We start from the raw sequence: 18,116 nt of genomic DNA on the forward strand, positions 1-18,116 counted from the left end.
CCCAGGGAGGGTCCACCGGCTCCAGTCTGGTGGTGCCAGCCCCTAAGCAGGAAGGTGTCAGAGGTGGAACTAAGGGGCTTCCAAGAATGGGACAGGTGGATGCCCAGGTCCCTGTCCTTCCCTAAGCTGATGGATCCACGGGGGTCTCTCAGGAGACAGGCTTTGTCTGGTGGGTGAGGGATTCCCCTTGTGGCCTCTATCACAGAGGGCATCCGCCTGCAGTTGTTAGTCACTGTGGGCCCTGAATAATTCCAGCTGACCTTTGCCAGCAGCAGTGGCACCACTGCTTCCCCCCAGGGCAGCCCTGCCCCTCCTGGGCAGCTCAGCAAGGCGTGTCCTCACCGCCCTCCCAGGAGCTGGGGCCCGGGCTGGGCAGGGTTCAGTCTCAGGGACTTGTTCAGGGGTGAGGAGCACAGCCAGGGTGGGCCAGCAGGACATGGGCTGGGAGGGCCCTGCACACCCCCAGCCCCACTGGCTTGGGCACCTGATAGCTCTGGTTGTGAGTCTTCTCCTCACCTGCGGTCCAGGTAAGTGGGACTGGGCTGGGCCAGTGGAGGAGCCTGACAGATTCCCAGAGGAGAGGGGCAGAGGTGACTGGTGCCTGGGGCTTCCCAAGTCCCCACAGGGGCAGCCAGGAGGACTTGTGTTTTTTGGCGCAGGCTTACATCACAGCCTGCCAGGTGTGGGCTATGTTTTCTGCACTGACTTGAGCTAGTTCACAAAACTGCTGCTTTATGAATTGAAGATCTGCTAAGATGAGTATGGAGATAGCTGGGCATTCTTTCATTCACTGGCTCACTCACACATTCATTCCCTATGGGTTTATTTCTTTTAATTGACACCTCTGCTCCTAGCACCTGTGCCCAGCTCTCAGGGGGGAAATGAGCAAGTGACAGCTCTGGACTTCTAAGAGCTCCAGGCTGGTGGATGAGGCAGGCCAGTGCTCAGGCCCTTGGGGTACAGGGCTGAGCAGGAGCTTTGCCATCTCAAGGGGACTGAGAGGGGGTAATTTGCCTAAATAGCGGAGTGATGTTGTGTTGGCAGGATTTCTGTAGGCACACTTAGTGGTAAAGGGGAGAGCATGCCTGGAGGGGAGCACTGGGTGGGCAAAGGCCAGGAGGCAGGAAATTGCCAGGTGTATTTCAGTAAGGCAGTGTGATGATGTGAGTGCATTTGGGCTGCCTAATGGGATGCTGAGGGGAGGTGTACAAGCAGGAAGGCAGCCTGGGAGGGTTATGGGAGTTTATTCTTAGATCCTAAGGGGACTTTGCAGGCCTGTTGGTCATTATGGGGGCCAGCTTAGGCCTTGCTGCCCAGAGAAAGCTCACCAGCCTCAGGTAAAGGTAGGGATCCAGCTTGGGGTTGGGGGGAAGTACCAGGCTCTCTCCCCTACAGAGATAAGGTCCAAGATCCCCCATGTGTGGCCCTGGGCTTCCCAGACCCCTGCACTGTTTACTCCGGTTGCCTCCTTGGGCAGGAGGTCAAGACTTCACAGCTAAACTCATCTGGTGGCTTATAGAAAGGGTATCTCCTGTGTGCTGGGTGCTTGAATATCTGTTCCCTTGCTCCTCTGGGGAGAAAGGACTGTCTTTAATGCTTAGCTGGAAATGGAGGCCACTAGGACCTGAAGGGATGGGAGAGGGGCTTCTGCATCCTGAGAGGTTGTGAGCCCTGGACACTGGCAGCCTGTGGCTTCCACCTTGTCCTTTCCAAGCTGAGGCCAGGCTGCTGCTCCTGCGCAGGTGGGAGGCACCCCAGCTCCCAGCCCTGAGTCACCGAGGCCGGGCTTTGGCCCCAGGAAGAGCTTTGCGGTTGGACGCCATTGTGAGGTGCCCACACAATGACATGAATGGTGGGTGGGTTTGTACAGAACAATCCCACCACCTCCAATGGGGCGTGTCCCCCTGAGCTGTCTCCAAAGCACGTTGCCACAAACAGAGGTTGTTAAACTGCTTTTGTCCCCAAGACTCACTTAGGGTCTGATGTTGGGGGCTGTTCGAACTGGGCAGACTCCAAGGAGGGCTGGTTGCCTGGCCTATGGATCAACACCTTTCCCCACTACCCCATTATGTCTGCAACATGTGGGACAACCTCTCAGAGCAGGAATTCCCCTGGAATCAGTCCAGACGTATCCCAGGATTTTTGACTTAAATGCTGGCAAAGACTCTTTTAATACCTGGGCAGAGATAAAAAGAAATCTAAATCCAATGCTGACAGGCTGTGTGTCCTTGGGCCAGACACCTGAACTCGCTGAGTTTCCATCATCCCAAAGAGTAATTTTAAAAATTACCAAGCTGGAGGAAATTCACTTCTCACTCCCTTCTCACTTCACCCTGGACCTTGTCTGTCCTCTTCCACATCTGCATCCTGTCCTCTATCCCTCTGTGCCTCTGGGGCTGAGACATTCCAAGATCCCAAAGGCCTCAGTAACCATCATTTTGTATTGTGCACCTACTATGTGGTAGAGTTTTACCTGCGTTAGCTCGATTGAACCTGCACGGTTAAGATCCAGACACCATTGACTTGTTTTTTATGGAAGAGGAAACAGGTTCAGAGAGGTTAAGCTTTTTGTTAAAGTCACACAACAAGGATCTGAATCCCAGTTTTTGGATGATTCTAAGCCCCAATCTTTACCTCGTGCCTGGGAAGAGACTGAGGGTTGATGAATATTTCTCCTTTTCTGGCAGTTTCCTGGCATGTGGGTACCACCACCCCACCCAGCAGGGTTCCCCCAGGGATATGACAATGTAGCACATATAAAGATCTCATTTTGCTTTGCTGAGTGCCTATTGCTCCAATCAAGGCCTGGCCAGAGATATCTGAGAGATAGAGAGGGAGATTATCCAGGGAGGGTGTATTGATGGGAGTTATATGTGTGTGGAGGATGTTAAGAGTGGAGAAGTGGGCCTCTAATTCTAACCAGCTCTGGCCAGCACCACTTGTGACTCAGCTCCTGGAAAAAAGGAAAGCTTTGTTCGTATTTCCCCTGAGCCTCAAAAAGCAGAATCACCTTTTCTCCCAATGACTGGGTGGTTTTCTCAAAAGGAAAATGATGTGTCCTGGTGGGTGGGGCAGTCTGGCCTTCTTCTTTTCCAGCTGTTCCTCTGGTCACTTGATGCTGCCAGTGCTGTCCCAAGAGGGGTGCCTTCCAGGAGACCCACAACCAGGCATAATGGCTCATATAGGGACCCACCCACTGGTAGACTCAGTGGTCCAGATGACTCTCCCCATTTTACAGGTGAGGGGACAGAAGCTCAAAGAGCAAGGTTTCCCATGTGGCCAGGGTAGAGTTGGGCTTCAAACCCAGGTTGTTTGGCTCCAAACACAATAATTTACATCCTGCTGCCACTGACTAGGTCTGGCTTCTGAGTTGGGGTACCAGCCTGCTTCCTCATCTTCCTGCTCCCTGCTCCAAGCTCAGAGCTGTTCATAGGGGCCTTAATTCACCATAGACCCTGAGCTGTGAGAGGCAGATGTCAGGTTAGGAGAGCATAGCACAAGGATGCTCACCAGCCAACTGTCCTGGTTTGCCCGAGACTGAGGAAATTCCTGCATGAAAGTTTAAGTACTGAAATTGAGAAAGTCCACACCAAGACACATTGGTCACCCTCTCTCCTGGTCCCTGTCCTGTAGTTATTCCATTCCTGTCACTTCTTCTGAGGCCTTTCCTCATACCTGGAGCATAGTAGGTATGCAGTAAATTTTGACACATAATTAAGGAGGCAGAATCTCACTTGGTGAGAATTACTGGTCTGCCTCCTTCTTCCATAAAGTCATGACGGAAGCCCTGAGAGCCGTAGGGGATGCTAGCTCATCTGTACCATCCAAAGCAAAAACCCAAACTTCTCAAGCTGCCAGCATTGGCATGAAGACAGGGGGACATCTTCCCTGACAGCTGAAGCCGCCTCCGAGAGCTCTGGGACAAACCCAACCCTCAGCTCTTCTGAGCTCCTGGAGAAGCATCCAGCTTTGCCCACCTCTCCTGCAACCCTCTCCATCCCCAGTGGGCCCTCCAGAGGAGCCCATGACCACAGGTACTTCCTCGTTAGCCAGAGCCCTTACCCTGATCCCATCATGGGTTCAGCGTCTCTGTCCTGGGGACATCCTCCTGGACAATGTCCAGCCTATTTTTTTTTGAGTCCCTACCCTCTCCACAGCTATGTGTCTGAGAAGCATGGCTCATCCTGTCACATACCTACCCTTCAGACTGCTACTGACCCAACCATGAGTCCACATGAGGTGGGGAGGGAGCTGGGTGTCTCTCAAGGCAGCAAAAGTACCTCTCCCCACTCTCACCCCAAAGCAGTAGAGACAGAAGAACTGTATTCATAATAAAAATAGTGATGATCATCTATCACTCACTAAGGGTGAAGAGTTTGAAGTGCATTGCGTATTTAATTTCCCTAAAAAGGCTGTTACTTTTATTTTTTATTATTTATTTTTAAATTACAGTTGACATTTAATATTAGTTTTAGGTGTAAAGCAGGCATGTTAAACTAACACGGGCCAAATAAACAAGGTTTAAGTTTATGTGGGCTGCAAAAAAAAAAAAAAAAAAAAAAGCTTCAATTTTCATAGAAACATAGGTTTATTTCGATAGAGCAGCGGTTCTCAACCTGTGGGTCACGACCCCTTTGGAGGTCGAATGACCCTTTCACAGGGGTCGCCTAAGACCATCCTGCATATCAAATATTTACATTACGATTCATAACAGTAGCAACATTACAGTTATGAAGTAGCAACGAAAATAATTTTATGGTTGGGTCACAACATGAGGAACTGTATTTAAAGGGCCAGAAGGTTGAGAACCACTGCGATAGAGACATGCTGAATACAAAGGGCTGAAATAAATGAGTAATCGTTAACATAAAATAGAACATTTTAATAAAAATTAATATTATTTCTTGACCATTAACTTACCAGACACTGAATAACTGCACAAATTAATAAGCATAATGCAAATAAACCTATTTTTCTTGTTCTCCGAAAGTGAAATATTTCATGTTGCGGACACCAAACAAGCCAGTCTAAGACTAGTGATGTGGCAATCAGCTGCTAAAATATTCGCTCCTAGTGTTAGTGGAGAGAAATGGTGCGCCTGTGCATAAGGTGCATAAGGGAATTGAATGCAACATGATTATAGCAATCAGTCATTAGTGAATGTTGTAGTTCGTTATTAATATGTATAACAGGATATTATAAAAATTAAGTTACAAAATTTGTATTAAAAACGTTTCTTACATACCGTTATATTGGCTGGGCTGCAAAAATATTTGTTGTGGACCGCATGTGGCCCGTGGGCTGCGAGTTTGACATGCTTGGTGTACAGCATAGTGGTTAGCCATTTCTATAATTTATGAAGTGATCTCACCAATAAGTCTAGTACCCTCCTGGCAGCATACAGAGTTACTGTAGTAGTATTGACTATATTCCCTATGCTGTACTTTACATCACCATGACTATTTTGTAACATACAATTTGTACTCCTTACTCCCTTTACCTTTTTTAGCCAAACCCCCAACCACCCTCACATCTGGCAACCATCAATCTGTTGTCTGTATCAATGAGTCTGTTTCTATTGTTAGATACTTTTATCATCTCCACTTTTGTTATCTATATATATAAAAGGCTAATATGCAAAGTGTCTCCTCAGAAGTTCAATTGGGAGATCAGGAGTTTGATCGTTTGCTATGATGTACACTGACCACCAGGCGGTGGCGCAGAATGAAGGAAGGCCCCGCCGGCAGCCAGCAGCCAGGGAAGGGAGGTCCTGGCCAGTATTGGCCCTGATCACTGGCCAGGCCTAGGGACCCTACCTGTGTATGGATTTTGTGCACCGGGCCTCTAGTATTGCATATAATATAATTATATTTTAAAGATATTTCTATACTTTTATTACCTCCCTTTGTGTTATATACTATATATTTATATGTTAAAAAATATTTAGGTCTTTTATTATCACCACATAAGAAACCTGAAACTGAAAATCAAGTGACTTCCTGAGGCCACAAAATAGCAAATGGGAAAGTGTGATTTGAACCTTGAACGCGTTTGAATTTTAAGTCACTGCTCTTATCTGCTCTGCTATACTGCTACTAGCTTTTAGGAACCAAAGCCATAACCTGAATGTCAATTTCCCACTGGACCTCCAGTTCTAAGAATGGAGGACTCAGTCAAGAGGAGCGTGGGAGCTGGGGCAAGAAACGTACTCCTGGGCATGGGGTACAAGGCTGGCATGCAGTCAGTTTGGGCTAATAGGCAGGGAGGTGGAGGTGAGGACGTCTAACCTTGGGGGACAGACATCCAGAGCAGCCATGAAACCAGCAAGTTGTTTTTCCTGAAGCTGGGAGAGAGGATTTGCTGGTAAGGCCATTAATAATGAATTAATCCCAGGTCCAGTTCACCACTCTGTCCCCACAACTTATAATAGGGCTGGCCTATGAGAGGTAATGAATCTGAGACAGGGAGTCTAGAATGAATAATGAATGATTGAAATAGTCAATGAATGAGTCTTTATGTAGAGATTTCTATGGAAAGAAGAGGAAGTCCAGAAGAAAAGATTTTCCTTCCTGCTGCTGCTTGCTGAGATAACCAACCTGGTCCTTCTTCCACAGGCGTGCCATGGAATGCAGTGGTCTTTGCCCAAACCTCAAACCAAGTGACATCTGGAACCACAAGACAGTCAGTACACGATTCTTCATTTCCAGAATCACTAACCATCTCTGTGGGTAGGTAATAATAGAGGCCATAAACAGCCAGCATTTAATAAGTCCTACCCTCCTGCCCTGCATGGTATTAACTGCTTCATATGCATCTTCACAACAGCTCTATGTTGTTATCCTCATCAGACACAGGAGACAAGGCTCAGAGAGGTTAAGTGACCTGCTTCAGGTCACACAGCAAGTGAGTGACAGAGCTGGGATTCAAATCCAGCTAAGTCCACTTTTTTCCAGATTCCTCTCACTGTGCATTTTGTTCCCTGTCCTGCGGAGGTTCCAGTTGGCTTGATTTTAGGAAGGGGAGATAATGGGTCTCCAGGAAATGAATTGGACCTTAGGTCTCTGTCTCCTCTGCCTTATGGATATTGGCTTCCTTAAGAGCAGGCAGGACAGAGACAGCTGGCCTTTATCCCTCTCCCTTTGTCCCTTCTGGCTGCCCACGAAGGGGTAGTAGTCTTACCTTCTTTCTCCACATCTACCCAGTATCCTGGATGCAAATTGTGTCTATGGGCCTCAACCCCAGACCCAGTCATCAGCTTAGTCACATACACAGGCAAGTTTCCTGTTGTTGGAACACAACTGCCCAGACCTGCCTTGTTAAGCGAAAAGAGGGAGTTGGAGGCCTGAGCCCTATCTGGGTTCTTCATCGCCCTCCACTCCTTGCTCCTGAGTGATGGTCTTCCCTATCCCAGGAGTCTAGTTTGTTCCCAATATTTGGACAACAGAGACTTCATAAGCAGCAGAGACATCTGTGCCAGACAGCCTGGGCTCACATCTCACCTCTGCCACATGCTGGACAACTGAGGTAACCTCTCTGAGCCTCCAGTTTTGTATCTATAGTGTGGGAGTGTGTGGTGGAGTATTTGTAAAATCTAAATTAAATTATAGGATGCCTTCTAAACAGCGGTTCTCAGCTGGGTGTGATTTTTGCCCTCCAGGATATTTGCCAATGTCTGGAAATATTTTTGGTTGTCACTTCTGAGAGGACAGGGGCTACTGACCTCTGGTGAGTAGAGGCCAGGAATGCTATTCAACAGCCTGTCCTTGCTTTTGCCAGTACATCCTTTTTGCAGGTAGAGTCCTCAATCCCTGCCATCCTCCATGCTGGAGTTCTTGGCATTGAGGCTGCACATCCATGGGGATATTGGTTCCAGTGTTCTCCTTCTGGCTGTCCATCTGTAAAGGCTTCTGGGAGCACTTACATTGGTTTCTGGTTTCTGAAACATGCCAGTGACACCTCTCAGAGTCACCTATTCTCACCCAAATGAGAATCAACAGTCATGAATATTGCATCCTAAGCTTTTCTATGTATCCCTGACTAAGATCCTTCTCAGTAAGAGTGGCGAAAATAGAAGTGTGTGGCTTCTGTGTCTCTCTTCTCCCTGAGGAGACTGACCACATCACCTCAGTAGTTTTACTTATCAAATGAATAGCATGCCATCATGATCTGATGGTTCTTTCATGTTCTATTAAAATATCTGATATGTAGTCACCTGGACAGCTATCTGACTTACTCATGCACATTTTTGACTAGCCCTTTCTTCATGGACTAGACCAATATTTTGATACCCTTGACCTCCAAACATTATGTGACTTCTGTTGATGCTGGGACTAAAGAGATAAAAGGATCACTTACTTCCTCTTAATACTTTATTCTGCCACACCTGTTTATGGCACAATCCTGAGCAAAATTAGAGTTTGAATTACCCCAAACATGGGTTCTCCTGTCTCTAGTCCTTGAATAACACTTCCTTGTAAGCAAATGGCTTTGCTTCCAAAGTGTACAGGTATTGATATTTCCCACGTGCCTTCCTTCTAAATGTATCATATCCATCTAAACCATGTGTCTCTCCTAAAGGCACTGCTGGGACTGTGGGGTCCACTACTAACATCCCCATGTATGGAAGTTCCTCATGGCTGAAAAGTGACCCTTCAACAACTAGGACAGCAATTTACTCTGCAGGTATGATGTTATTGTTCAATTTATACCTGAAACCTGTATAATTTTATCAACCAAAGTCATCCCAATAAATTCAATTTAAAAAATAAAGTGGAATATGCGCGAAAGAGAAAAAATAAAAAAGAAGGTTCCAAGTCCTTCACTACAACTCCCTTGAGTGACTGCAATATATTGGCTATTCACCAAATCTACTGGGGGGGGGGGGGCGGGAGGGGCGGACAGGGAGGACAAATGTCCTTTTTAAAAAAATCCTCCCCTGCCCTGACTGGTTTGGCTCAGTGGATAGAGCATCGGCCTGCAGACTGAAAAGTCCCAGGTTCGATTCCAGTCAAGGGCATGTACCTTGGTTGCAGGAACATCCCCAGTGGGGGGTGTGCAGGAGGCAGCTGGTCGATGTTTCTCTCTCATTGATGTTTCTACCTCTCTATCCCTCTCCCCTCCTCTCTGTAAAAAAATCAATAAAATATATATAAAAAAATCCTCACCTGAGGATATGTTTTTATTGATTTTTTTTTCTTTTTTAGAGAAAGGATTGTGGGAGACAGAGAGAAACGTCGGTGTGAGAGAGAAACATCAATTAATTGGCTCCCATACACACCCCAACTAGGGATCAAACCCACAACCTAGGTATATACTGTGACCAGAAAGTGAGCCCACAGCCTTTTGGTGCACAAAAAGATGCTCCAACCCATTGAGCCACACCAGCTAGATGTCCTCTTTGAAGTGAATTCCTTGAGGTAATTTCCCATGGTTGGGTCTGAAAATCGCACATAGGTTTTTAACCAGAAGTCAAACTTTTTTAAAATTGTTTTATTGCTTAAAGTATTACAAAGAGTATTACATATGTCTCCTTTTTTTCCCGCCCTTAACAATCCCCCGGCCTCCCCTACCCCCCAGTGTCTTATGTCCATTGGTTATGCTTATATGCATGCATACAAGTCCTTCGGGTTGATCTCTTACCCCCCCTCTCACCCCTCAATCCTCCCCAGCTTTCCCGCTGTAGTTTGAGTCTGTTCGAGGCAGCTCTGCCTCTTTATCTATTTTTGTTCATAAGTTTATAATGGTCTTTATTATCCATGAGTGAGTGAGATCATGTGGTGTTTTTCCTTCATTGACTGGCTTATTTCACTTAGCGTAATGCTCTCCAGTACCATCCATGATGTTGCAAATGGTAAGAGTTCCTTTTCTTTTTACAGCAGCATAGTATTCCATCGTGTAGATGTACCACAGTTTTCTAATCCATTCATCTACTGATGGGCACTTAGGCTGTTTCCAGATCTTAGCTATGGTGAATTGTGCTGCTATGAACATATGGGTGCATATATCCTTTCTGATTGGTGTTTCTCTTTTCTTGGGATATATTCCTAGAAGTGGGATCACTGGGTCAAATGGGAGTTCCGCTTTTAGTTTTTTGAGGAAACTCCATACTGTCTTCCATAGTGGCTGCACCAGTCTGCATTCCCACCAGCAGTGCACGAGTGTTCCTTTTTCTCCACATCCTCTCCAGCACTTGTCGTTTGTGGATTTGTTGATGATAGCCATTCTGACAGGTGTGAGATGGTACCTCATTGTTGTTTTGATAAGCATCTCTCGGATGATTAGTGACTTTGAGCAAATTTTCATATATCTCTTGGCTTTCTGAATGTCCTCTTTTGAAAAGTGTCTATTTAGGTCCTTTGCCCATTTTTTTATTGGATTGTTTATCTTCCTTTTGTTAAGTTGTATGAGTTCCCTATAAATTTTGGAGATTAGGCCCTTATCAGATATAACATTGGCAAATATGTTTTCCCACGCAGTGGGCTTTCTTGTTGTTTTGTTGATGGTTTCTTTTGCTGTGCAGAGCTTTTTATTTTGATGTAGTCCCATTTGTTTATTTTCTCTTTAGTTTTCAATGCCCTAGGAGCTGTATCGGTGAAGAAATTGCTTCGGCATATGTCTGAGATTTTTTTTGCTTTTGGAATCTTCTAGTATTTTTATGGTTTCCCGTCGTACATTTAAGTCCTTTATCCATTTTGAGTTTATTTTTCTGTATGGTGTGAGTTGGTGGTCTAGTTTCATTTTCTTACATGTATCCGTCCAATTTTCCCAACACCATTTATTGAAGAGACTATCTTGACTCCGTTGTATGTTCTTGCCTCCTTTGTCAAATATTAATTGAGCATATTGGTTCGGGCCGATTTCTGGGCTCTCTATTCTATTCCATTGATCTATATATCTGTTCTTGTGCCAATACCAGGCAGTTTTGAGAACAGTGGCTTTGTAATACAGCTTGATATCTGGTATTGAGATCCCACCTACTTTGTTTTTTCTCAGGATCGCTGCAGCTATTCGGGGTCTTTTTTTTATTCCAGATGAATTTTTGGAGAGTTCGTTCTAGGCCTGTGAAATACGCTGTTGGTATTTTAATGGGAAGTGCGTTGAATTTATAGATTGCTTTGGGTATATGGACATTTTAATGATGTTGATTCTACCAATCCAAGAACATGGTATGTTCTTCCATTTGTTTATGTCTTCCTCTATCTCTTTTTTCAACGTCCTGTAGTTTTCTGAGTAGAGGTCTTTTACCTCCTTAGTTAAGATTATTCCTAGGTAGCTTAATTTTTTTGGTGCGATGGTAAATGGGATTTTTTTTTAGTCTCTCTTTCTGTAAGTTCACTGTTGGTGTATAGAAATGCCATAGATTTCTTGGCATTAATTTTGTATCTTGCCGAATTCATTTATTAAGTCTAATAGTTTTTTGATGGAGTCTTTAGGGTTTTGTATGTATAATATCACGGCATCTGCAAATAAGGACAGTTTTACTTCTTCTTTTCCAATTTGGATGCCTTTTATTTCTTCTTCTTGTCTAATTGCAATGGCTAACACTTCCAGTACTATATCGAACAGGAGTGGTGAGAGTGGGCATCCCTGTCTTGTTCCTGTTCTTAGGGGAAATGGTGTTAGTTTTTGTCCATTGAGTATGATGTTGGCTGTGGGCCTGTCATATATGGCTTTTATTATGTTGAGGTATGATCCTTCTATTCCCACCTTGCTGAGAGTTTTTATCAAAAATGGGTGTTGGATTTTGTCAAATGCTTTTTCTGCATCAATTGATATGACCATGTGGTTTTTTTCTTTCAATTTGTTTATGTGATATATCACGTTTATTGATTTGCGTATATTGTACCATCCTTGCATCCCTGGGATAAATCCTACTTGGTCATGGTGTATGATCTTTCTGATGTATTGCTGGATCCGATTTGCTAAGATTTTGTTGAGGATTTTGGCATCTATGTTCATGAGGGATATTGGCCTGTAATTCTGTTTCATTGTGTTGTCTCTACCTGGTTTTAGTATTTAGGGTGATGCTGGCTTCATAGAACGAGCTTGGAAGTGTTCCTTCCTCTTGAATTTTTTGTAGTAGTCTGAGGAGGATAGGTTTTAGTTCTTCCTTGAATGTTTGGTAAAACTCCCCTGTGAAGCCGTCTGGTCCTGGGCTTTTGTTTGCTGGAAGCTTTTTGATGACTGCTTCAATTTCTTCCATAGTTATTGGCCTGTTGAGATTTTTAGATTCTTCCTGATTGAGTTTTGGAACATTGTATTTTTCTAGGAATATGTCCATTTCCTCCAGGTTGTCTAATTTGTTGGAGTAGAGTTGTCCATAGTATTGTTTAACAATCATTTGTATTTCTGTGGGGTCTGTTGCTATTTTGCCTCTATCATTTCTGATTTGGTTTATTTGGGTCCTCTCTCTTTGCTTCTTGGTGAGCCTGGCTAGAGGTTCATCAATCTTGTTTATCCTTTCAATGAACCAGTTCTTGGTTTCATTGATTTTCTGTATTTTTTTTTTTTTTTTTGGTCTCCAGGTCATTTATTTCTGCTCTAATCTTTATTATCTCCTTCCTTCTGCTCACTCTGGGGCTTTCTTGTTGCTCTCTTTCTAATTCTTTGAGTTGTAGAGTTAGATGATTTACTACCATTTTTTCTTGTTTGTTTTTTTTTTTGAGATTGGCCTGTAGAGTTATAAACTTCCCTCTCAGGATTGCTCTCATCGTGTCCCATAGGTTTTGGATTGTTGTGTTTTCATTGACATTCATTTCCAGGATGTTTTTAATTTCTTCTTTGATCTCATTGGTAACCCAATCAATATTTAATAACATGCTATTCAGCTTCCAAGTGTTTGAGTATTTTGGGTTGTTTTTATTATAGTTTATTTCTACTATTATGCCATTGTGGTCTGAGAAGATGTTTGGTATGATTTCAATCTTATGGAATTTGGGGAGACATTGTTTGTGACCCAATATGTGGTCTATTTTTTAATATGTCCCATGAGCCCTTGAGAAGAATGTATATTCCGTGGCTTTGGGGTAAAGTGTTCTGAAGATGTCAATTAAGTCCATCTGATCTAGGGAGTCATGGACTCACTACTGGCTTAGCAGTCATGCTGTGTCTTTGCTGATTTTTTGTCTAGAGGATTTATCCAGTGATGTCAGTGGTGTATTAAAGTCCCCTACTATGATTGTATTGTTGTCGATCTCTCCTTTGATATCTTCCAGGAGTTTTTTTATGTATTTAGGTGCTCCTGCATTGGGTGCATATATGTTTATCAGGGTTATATCTTCTTGTTGTATTGATCCCTTTATTATTATGAAGTGACCTTCCTTTTCTCTTGTTATGGCCTTCACTTTGAGGTCTGTTTTGTCCGATATAAGTATTGCTACCCCAGCTTTTTTTTCATTTCCATTTGCCTGAAAGATATTTTTCCATCCCTTCACTTTCAGTCTGTGTGAGTCCCTTCTTCTGAGGTGGGTCTCTTGTAGACAGCAAATGTATGGGTCATGTTTTTTTATCCATTCAGCCACTCCATGTCTTTTAGTTGGAGCAGTTAGTTCGTTTATGTTTAAAGTTATTATTGACACGTACTTGTTTGTAGCCATTTCTTTTTTTGTGTTGATGTTTTCTTTCTGAGCTTTTTATTTCTTTTTACACCAGTCCCTTTAGCATTTCTTGCATTTCTGGCTTGGTGGTGATAAACTCCCTTAGCCTTTTTTTGTCTGTGAAGCTTCTTATTTCCCCTTCAATTTTGAATGATAGCCTTGCTGGATAGACTATTCTTGGATTCAGTCCTCTACTTTTCATCACTTTGTAAATTTCTGTCCATTCTTTTGTGGCTTGATGTGTTTCTGTTGAGAAATCATTTGATAATGTAATGGGAGATCCCTTGAATGTAACTTTCCATTTCTCTCTTGCAGCCTTTAAGATTCTTCCTTTGTCCTGAATATTTGCCATGGTAATTATGATGTGTCTTGGTGTGGGTCTTTTTGGGTTCACCTTGTTTGGGACTCTGTGCTTGTGTGATTTTTTTCTTCCCCACCTCTGGGAAGTTTTCTGATATTATTTCTTCAAATAGGTTTTCTAACCCTTGTTTCTCTTTCTGTTGTTCTGGCACCCCTATTATTCATATGTTGTTTTGTTTCATGTTGTCCCATAGCTCCCTTAGTCTCTCCTCCTGTCGTTTAATTTTTTTCTCCAATTGCTGTTCAGTTTGGTTGTGTTTTGTTTCCATGTCTTCTAATTTGCTAATTTGGTCCTCCGCTTCTTCTAGTCTACTGTTGAAACTTTCAATGGTGTTTTTTATTGCAGCTATATCACTCTTCATTTCTTCTTTGTTCTTACATAATTTATTGATTTTTCCATCTGTTTCTTCTTGCTTCTTGCATAAGTTGTTGATTTTTTCCTCCATCTGGTTTATGCACTCTAGGACCCTTAGTCTGAATTCTTTTTCTGTCATGTTGCATGCCTCTGTATCACTTAGCTGCTTTTCTGGCAAGTCCTTCTTTTCTTTCCTTTGGAGTTTTCTCTGTCTACCCATGTTTGATTGTACCGCCATATCTAGATGTTGAGTCGTTCAGTGGCTGCTCCTTGGGTGGCAGTGGCTCCTCAGGCTGCGGTTGCTCCTCAGGCAGTTGTGGTAGCAGCTGCTCCTCAGTTGGTAGCAGCTCCTCTGGTGGGTGCTGTTCACAGTTGTGGTGGCTCCTCTGGCTGGTGGGGGGAGGCTTCACACACAACTGAAGTCAAACTTTTTCAATAACTGCAACAATATTGTAATATTAAATTAATTGTACATATGAATATTTCAAAATGAGCAAAGGTATAATAGAGTGATAAAGACAGTACTGGTTTTAAGGAGACTGTTTCAAACATTCATATGCTTGAGACCGACCAAATCGGCCGTCTATATAATCAACGAACAGCTTTTCATTCCGCATACCCATAGTGAGGTTTGATTTAATTACTCTTTAATTAAACCTTTAAATCTTTAAATGCTAGATATTATTTAAATGCCTCCTCAGAGGAGACATTTGAGGACATTACTAAGCCAGTATTGAGTACGGATGTTCCTCACAGACCCATATTCTGAGGGAATGAAAGGGTAACACCTCCATTTCCTTCTCCTTCAGGCACTGATGAGTCAAGGGAGCTATATAGGGCTTGGGGAAGACTGGGCTCCAAGTTACAAGTTCTCCTGAGCAAGCAAGATGAGTCAAAGATCTTCCCAATTATATCATTGGGGATAGTTAGTGTGGTATAGAAGAGTTAACATTTTCTTTGCGGGGAAGAAGGAAATGATTTGAATTGAAGTATCTGGAAGAAATGAATGATACTGTCAACCAGAAGGACTCCTCTTCTTTCCCATTTGCATATCTTCTACCAACTCACTTTCTAATCACAGGAATGCCCACAAGAAGCCCAGAAATGGCCACAACGCCTCCAGATACACCTTTGGAGAGCATAATCAGCCCAACTACCTCACAACTGCCATCCACTATAGGCCACACTATAAGCAGGGTCACACCTACTGCAGTGGAAAGTAGCTCTAGAGTAATTTTATCACGGAAGCCAGATCTTACCAGCAAAGAATCAGAGAAGAGTTATTCCCAGCTTCCTACCACAACTTTTGCAGATCCAGAACATGTGTCCAGACCAGAAGCAAAAACTTTTGAACAGATTTTTTACACGGTGAGAACTCCAGGTCCAGCTTTCGAGAGTCAAGGACTAAGGACACCTACAAGCAAGGGAACAGAGACATCTGATTCCTGGATAGAAAAAGAAAGCTCAACTTCAAGCACATATATTAACACTAAGATTGTAGATGTCTCTTCTGAATCAGGAAGAACCATCAAGGAGATTAATGACTCTGCAGGCTTATCAAGGTCCACAGATCTACTGAGCACGAGCTTGGAATCTGGGAAAAATTCATCTTCAAGGAGTACAAATAGCACATTTGGGAAAATACCACATTCTGAGCCCAACATAGACATAGAGATAGCTCAACCTTCTACAAACACAGTTAAGAAAAGAGAATGGATCACAAGATCTGAATATAATCCTCATTTCATTGACCAACCCGACTCAGGAGCACCCCGAGAAATATCTCTAATTGATACTGCCTCTACCATTGAGAAAACTAATTTTCTCATATCAAAAACTACATGGCCATATTGCAAAAATAGAACAGACCATGATTTTTCCCTAACGACGACATTAAGAGGGTTCAGTAATTACATGATCAGCAACTCAACCACAAAGGAAAACATAATCCCTTCAAAAACTGTTATTAGTATTACAAAAGAGAGAAACAGAGAAACCACTAATTTGGACCGAATATTCACTAAAGGAAAACCTCAAACTACAAGTTTATTACAGACAACCAGGATCTCTAATCTCCCACCAACATTAGAAACAGAAAGAAAAACCACCAATAAAAAAAAAAGACATTCAGGTAAAAAATCACTCAACATATTTTCTGTGGATAAATCATCAACACCCCTCTTAGCAGGGAAGCAAACCTTCAATAACACAGATGAAAGCATACTCCCCAAAAGGGGACTCAAGGATGTGTCCAGGACACGTCCTCCCTTTGAGGAGACAAGCAGCTCTTCCTCCGTGCAGTCGGCCCCTGGCACAGCCTCCCCGTCCCCAGTTTCTCCTACGATACGTGAGGGCGCGTCCTCCCCTCCTCCTCCCGTCACCTCCGTTTGGACCTCTGGCCTGCAGCCGGCCACTGACGCCTTGGGCACAAGCGTGGATCCCGGAGCCCGTTCCACTCCACATGTGAGCGAGAGCACAGCGCGGAGCCTGGACTCCACCGCAGCCTCCACAGGTACAGGTGCCGTTCACCTTTCGGGACACACAGCTGAGACCAGTGTGGGGACCACCAGGTCAGGACGGGAAACACCCTCCTCTGGGCCAGGTGAGTCAGCGCCAACCGAAGTGACTTCTCCAGTGGCGACCCCTTCCGTCACGAGGGAAAGCAGAGTTTCCCCACCAGTGCCCGGCTCATCGGAAACCACTTGGCCTGAGACAGAGTCAGCATCCTCCACGAGCCCCGGCCCGAGGGAGGCCAGCACCTCCCAGCCCATGAGCTCAGCCGCGGAGACAATGCCCGTCTCTTCCCACGTGCCCACTGGTGATGGTGCTACTGAGGTCTCGGGGACAGAAGGCATGTCCTCCGGCGGGACATTCTCCTCTGGCCCGGCACACCCCACCATGTCACCAGACATCTCCACAGGCATGCGGGGGCTCTCGACATCCCCAGTCATGACAGGAGCCGCCGAGGGGACCCTCACCACGCCAACTGGTCACCCTGGGGCTACGTCGCCGGGCACAACTCCCTTGGACACATGGACCACCGCCTCCAGCCCAGGGACTCACGGGGCTGCGACTCAAGGTTTCACACGCTCAGCGGTGACGACTCCCGGGAGCAGGGGCCCGGAGCACGTGTCCAGGACACGTCCTCCCTTTGAGGAGACAAGCAGCTCTTCCTCCGTGCAGTCGGCCCCTGGCACAGCCTCCCCGTCCCCAGTTTCTCCTACGATACGTGAGGGCGCGTCCTCCCCTCCTCCTCCCGTCACCTCCGTTTGGACCTCTGGCCTGCAGCCGGCCACTGACGCCTTGGGCACAAGCGTGGATCCCGGAGCCCGTTCCACTCCACATGTGAGCGAGAGCACAGCGCGGAGCCTGGACTCCACCGCAGCCTCCACAGGTACAGGTGCCGTTCACCTTTCGGGACACACAGCTGAGACCAGTGTGGGGACCACCAGGTCAGGACGGGAAACACCCTCCTCTGGGCCAGGTGAGTCAGCGCCAACCGAAGTGACTTCTCCAGTGGCGACCCCTTCCGTCACGAGGGAAAGCAGAGTTTCCCCACCAGTGCCCGGCTCATCGGAAACCACTTGGCCTGAGACAGAGTCAGCATCCTCCACGAGCCCCGGCCCGAGGGAGGCCAGCACCTCCCAGCCCATGAGCTCAGCCGCGGAGACAATGCCCGTCTCTTCCCACGTGCCCACTGGTGATGGTGCTACTGAGGTCTCGGGGACAGAAGGCATGTCCTCCGGCGGGACATTCTCCTCTGGCCCGGCACACCCCACCATGTCACCAGACATCTCCACAGGCAT

The 18,116-nt window shown here is 45.2% G+C and overlaps 1 protein-coding gene across 1 annotated transcript; it reads left to right on the forward strand.

The window, feature by feature from the left end:
* Positions 1-448: 448 nt before the first annotated feature.
* LOC139011449 (mucin-16-like) lies at positions 449-17,465 on the forward strand. The gene is made up of 5 exons (XM_070416987.1): positions 449-527; positions 6,615-6,728; positions 8,578-8,682; positions 15,392-16,880; positions 17,231-17,465. The coding sequence occupies exons 3-5, from the start codon at positions 8,616-8,618 to the stop codon at positions 17,463-17,465; spliced, it is 1,791 nt and encodes a 596-aa protein (XP_070273088.1). The 5' UTR covers positions 449-527; positions 6,615-6,728; positions 8,578-8,615.
* Positions 17,466-18,116: the final 651 nt, after the last annotated feature.

The sequence above is a fragment of the Myotis yumanensis genome, unplaced genomic scaffold (genome assembly GCF_028538775.1).
Source record: "Myotis yumanensis isolate MYYU_CA2020_CCGP unplaced genomic scaffold, mMyoYum1.0.hap1 SCAF_5, whole genome shotgun sequence".
Taxonomy (NCBI): domain Eukaryota; kingdom Metazoa; phylum Chordata; class Mammalia; order Chiroptera; family Vespertilionidae; genus Myotis; species Myotis yumanensis.

Coding starts and splice junctions, on each gene's coding strand:
- LOC139011449 (XM_070416987.1), top strand. CDS start 8,616: ATGTATGGAAGTTCCTCATGGCTGAAAAGTGACCCTTCAACAACTAGG. Junction 8,683..15,391: donor GACAGCAATTTACTCTGCAG/GTATGATGTTAT, acceptor TTCTAATCACAG/GAATGCCCACAAGAAGCCCA. Junction 16,881..17,230: donor ACCAGTGTGGGGACCACCAG/GTCAGGACGGGA, acceptor ACATCTCCACAG/GCATGCGGGGGCTCTCGACA.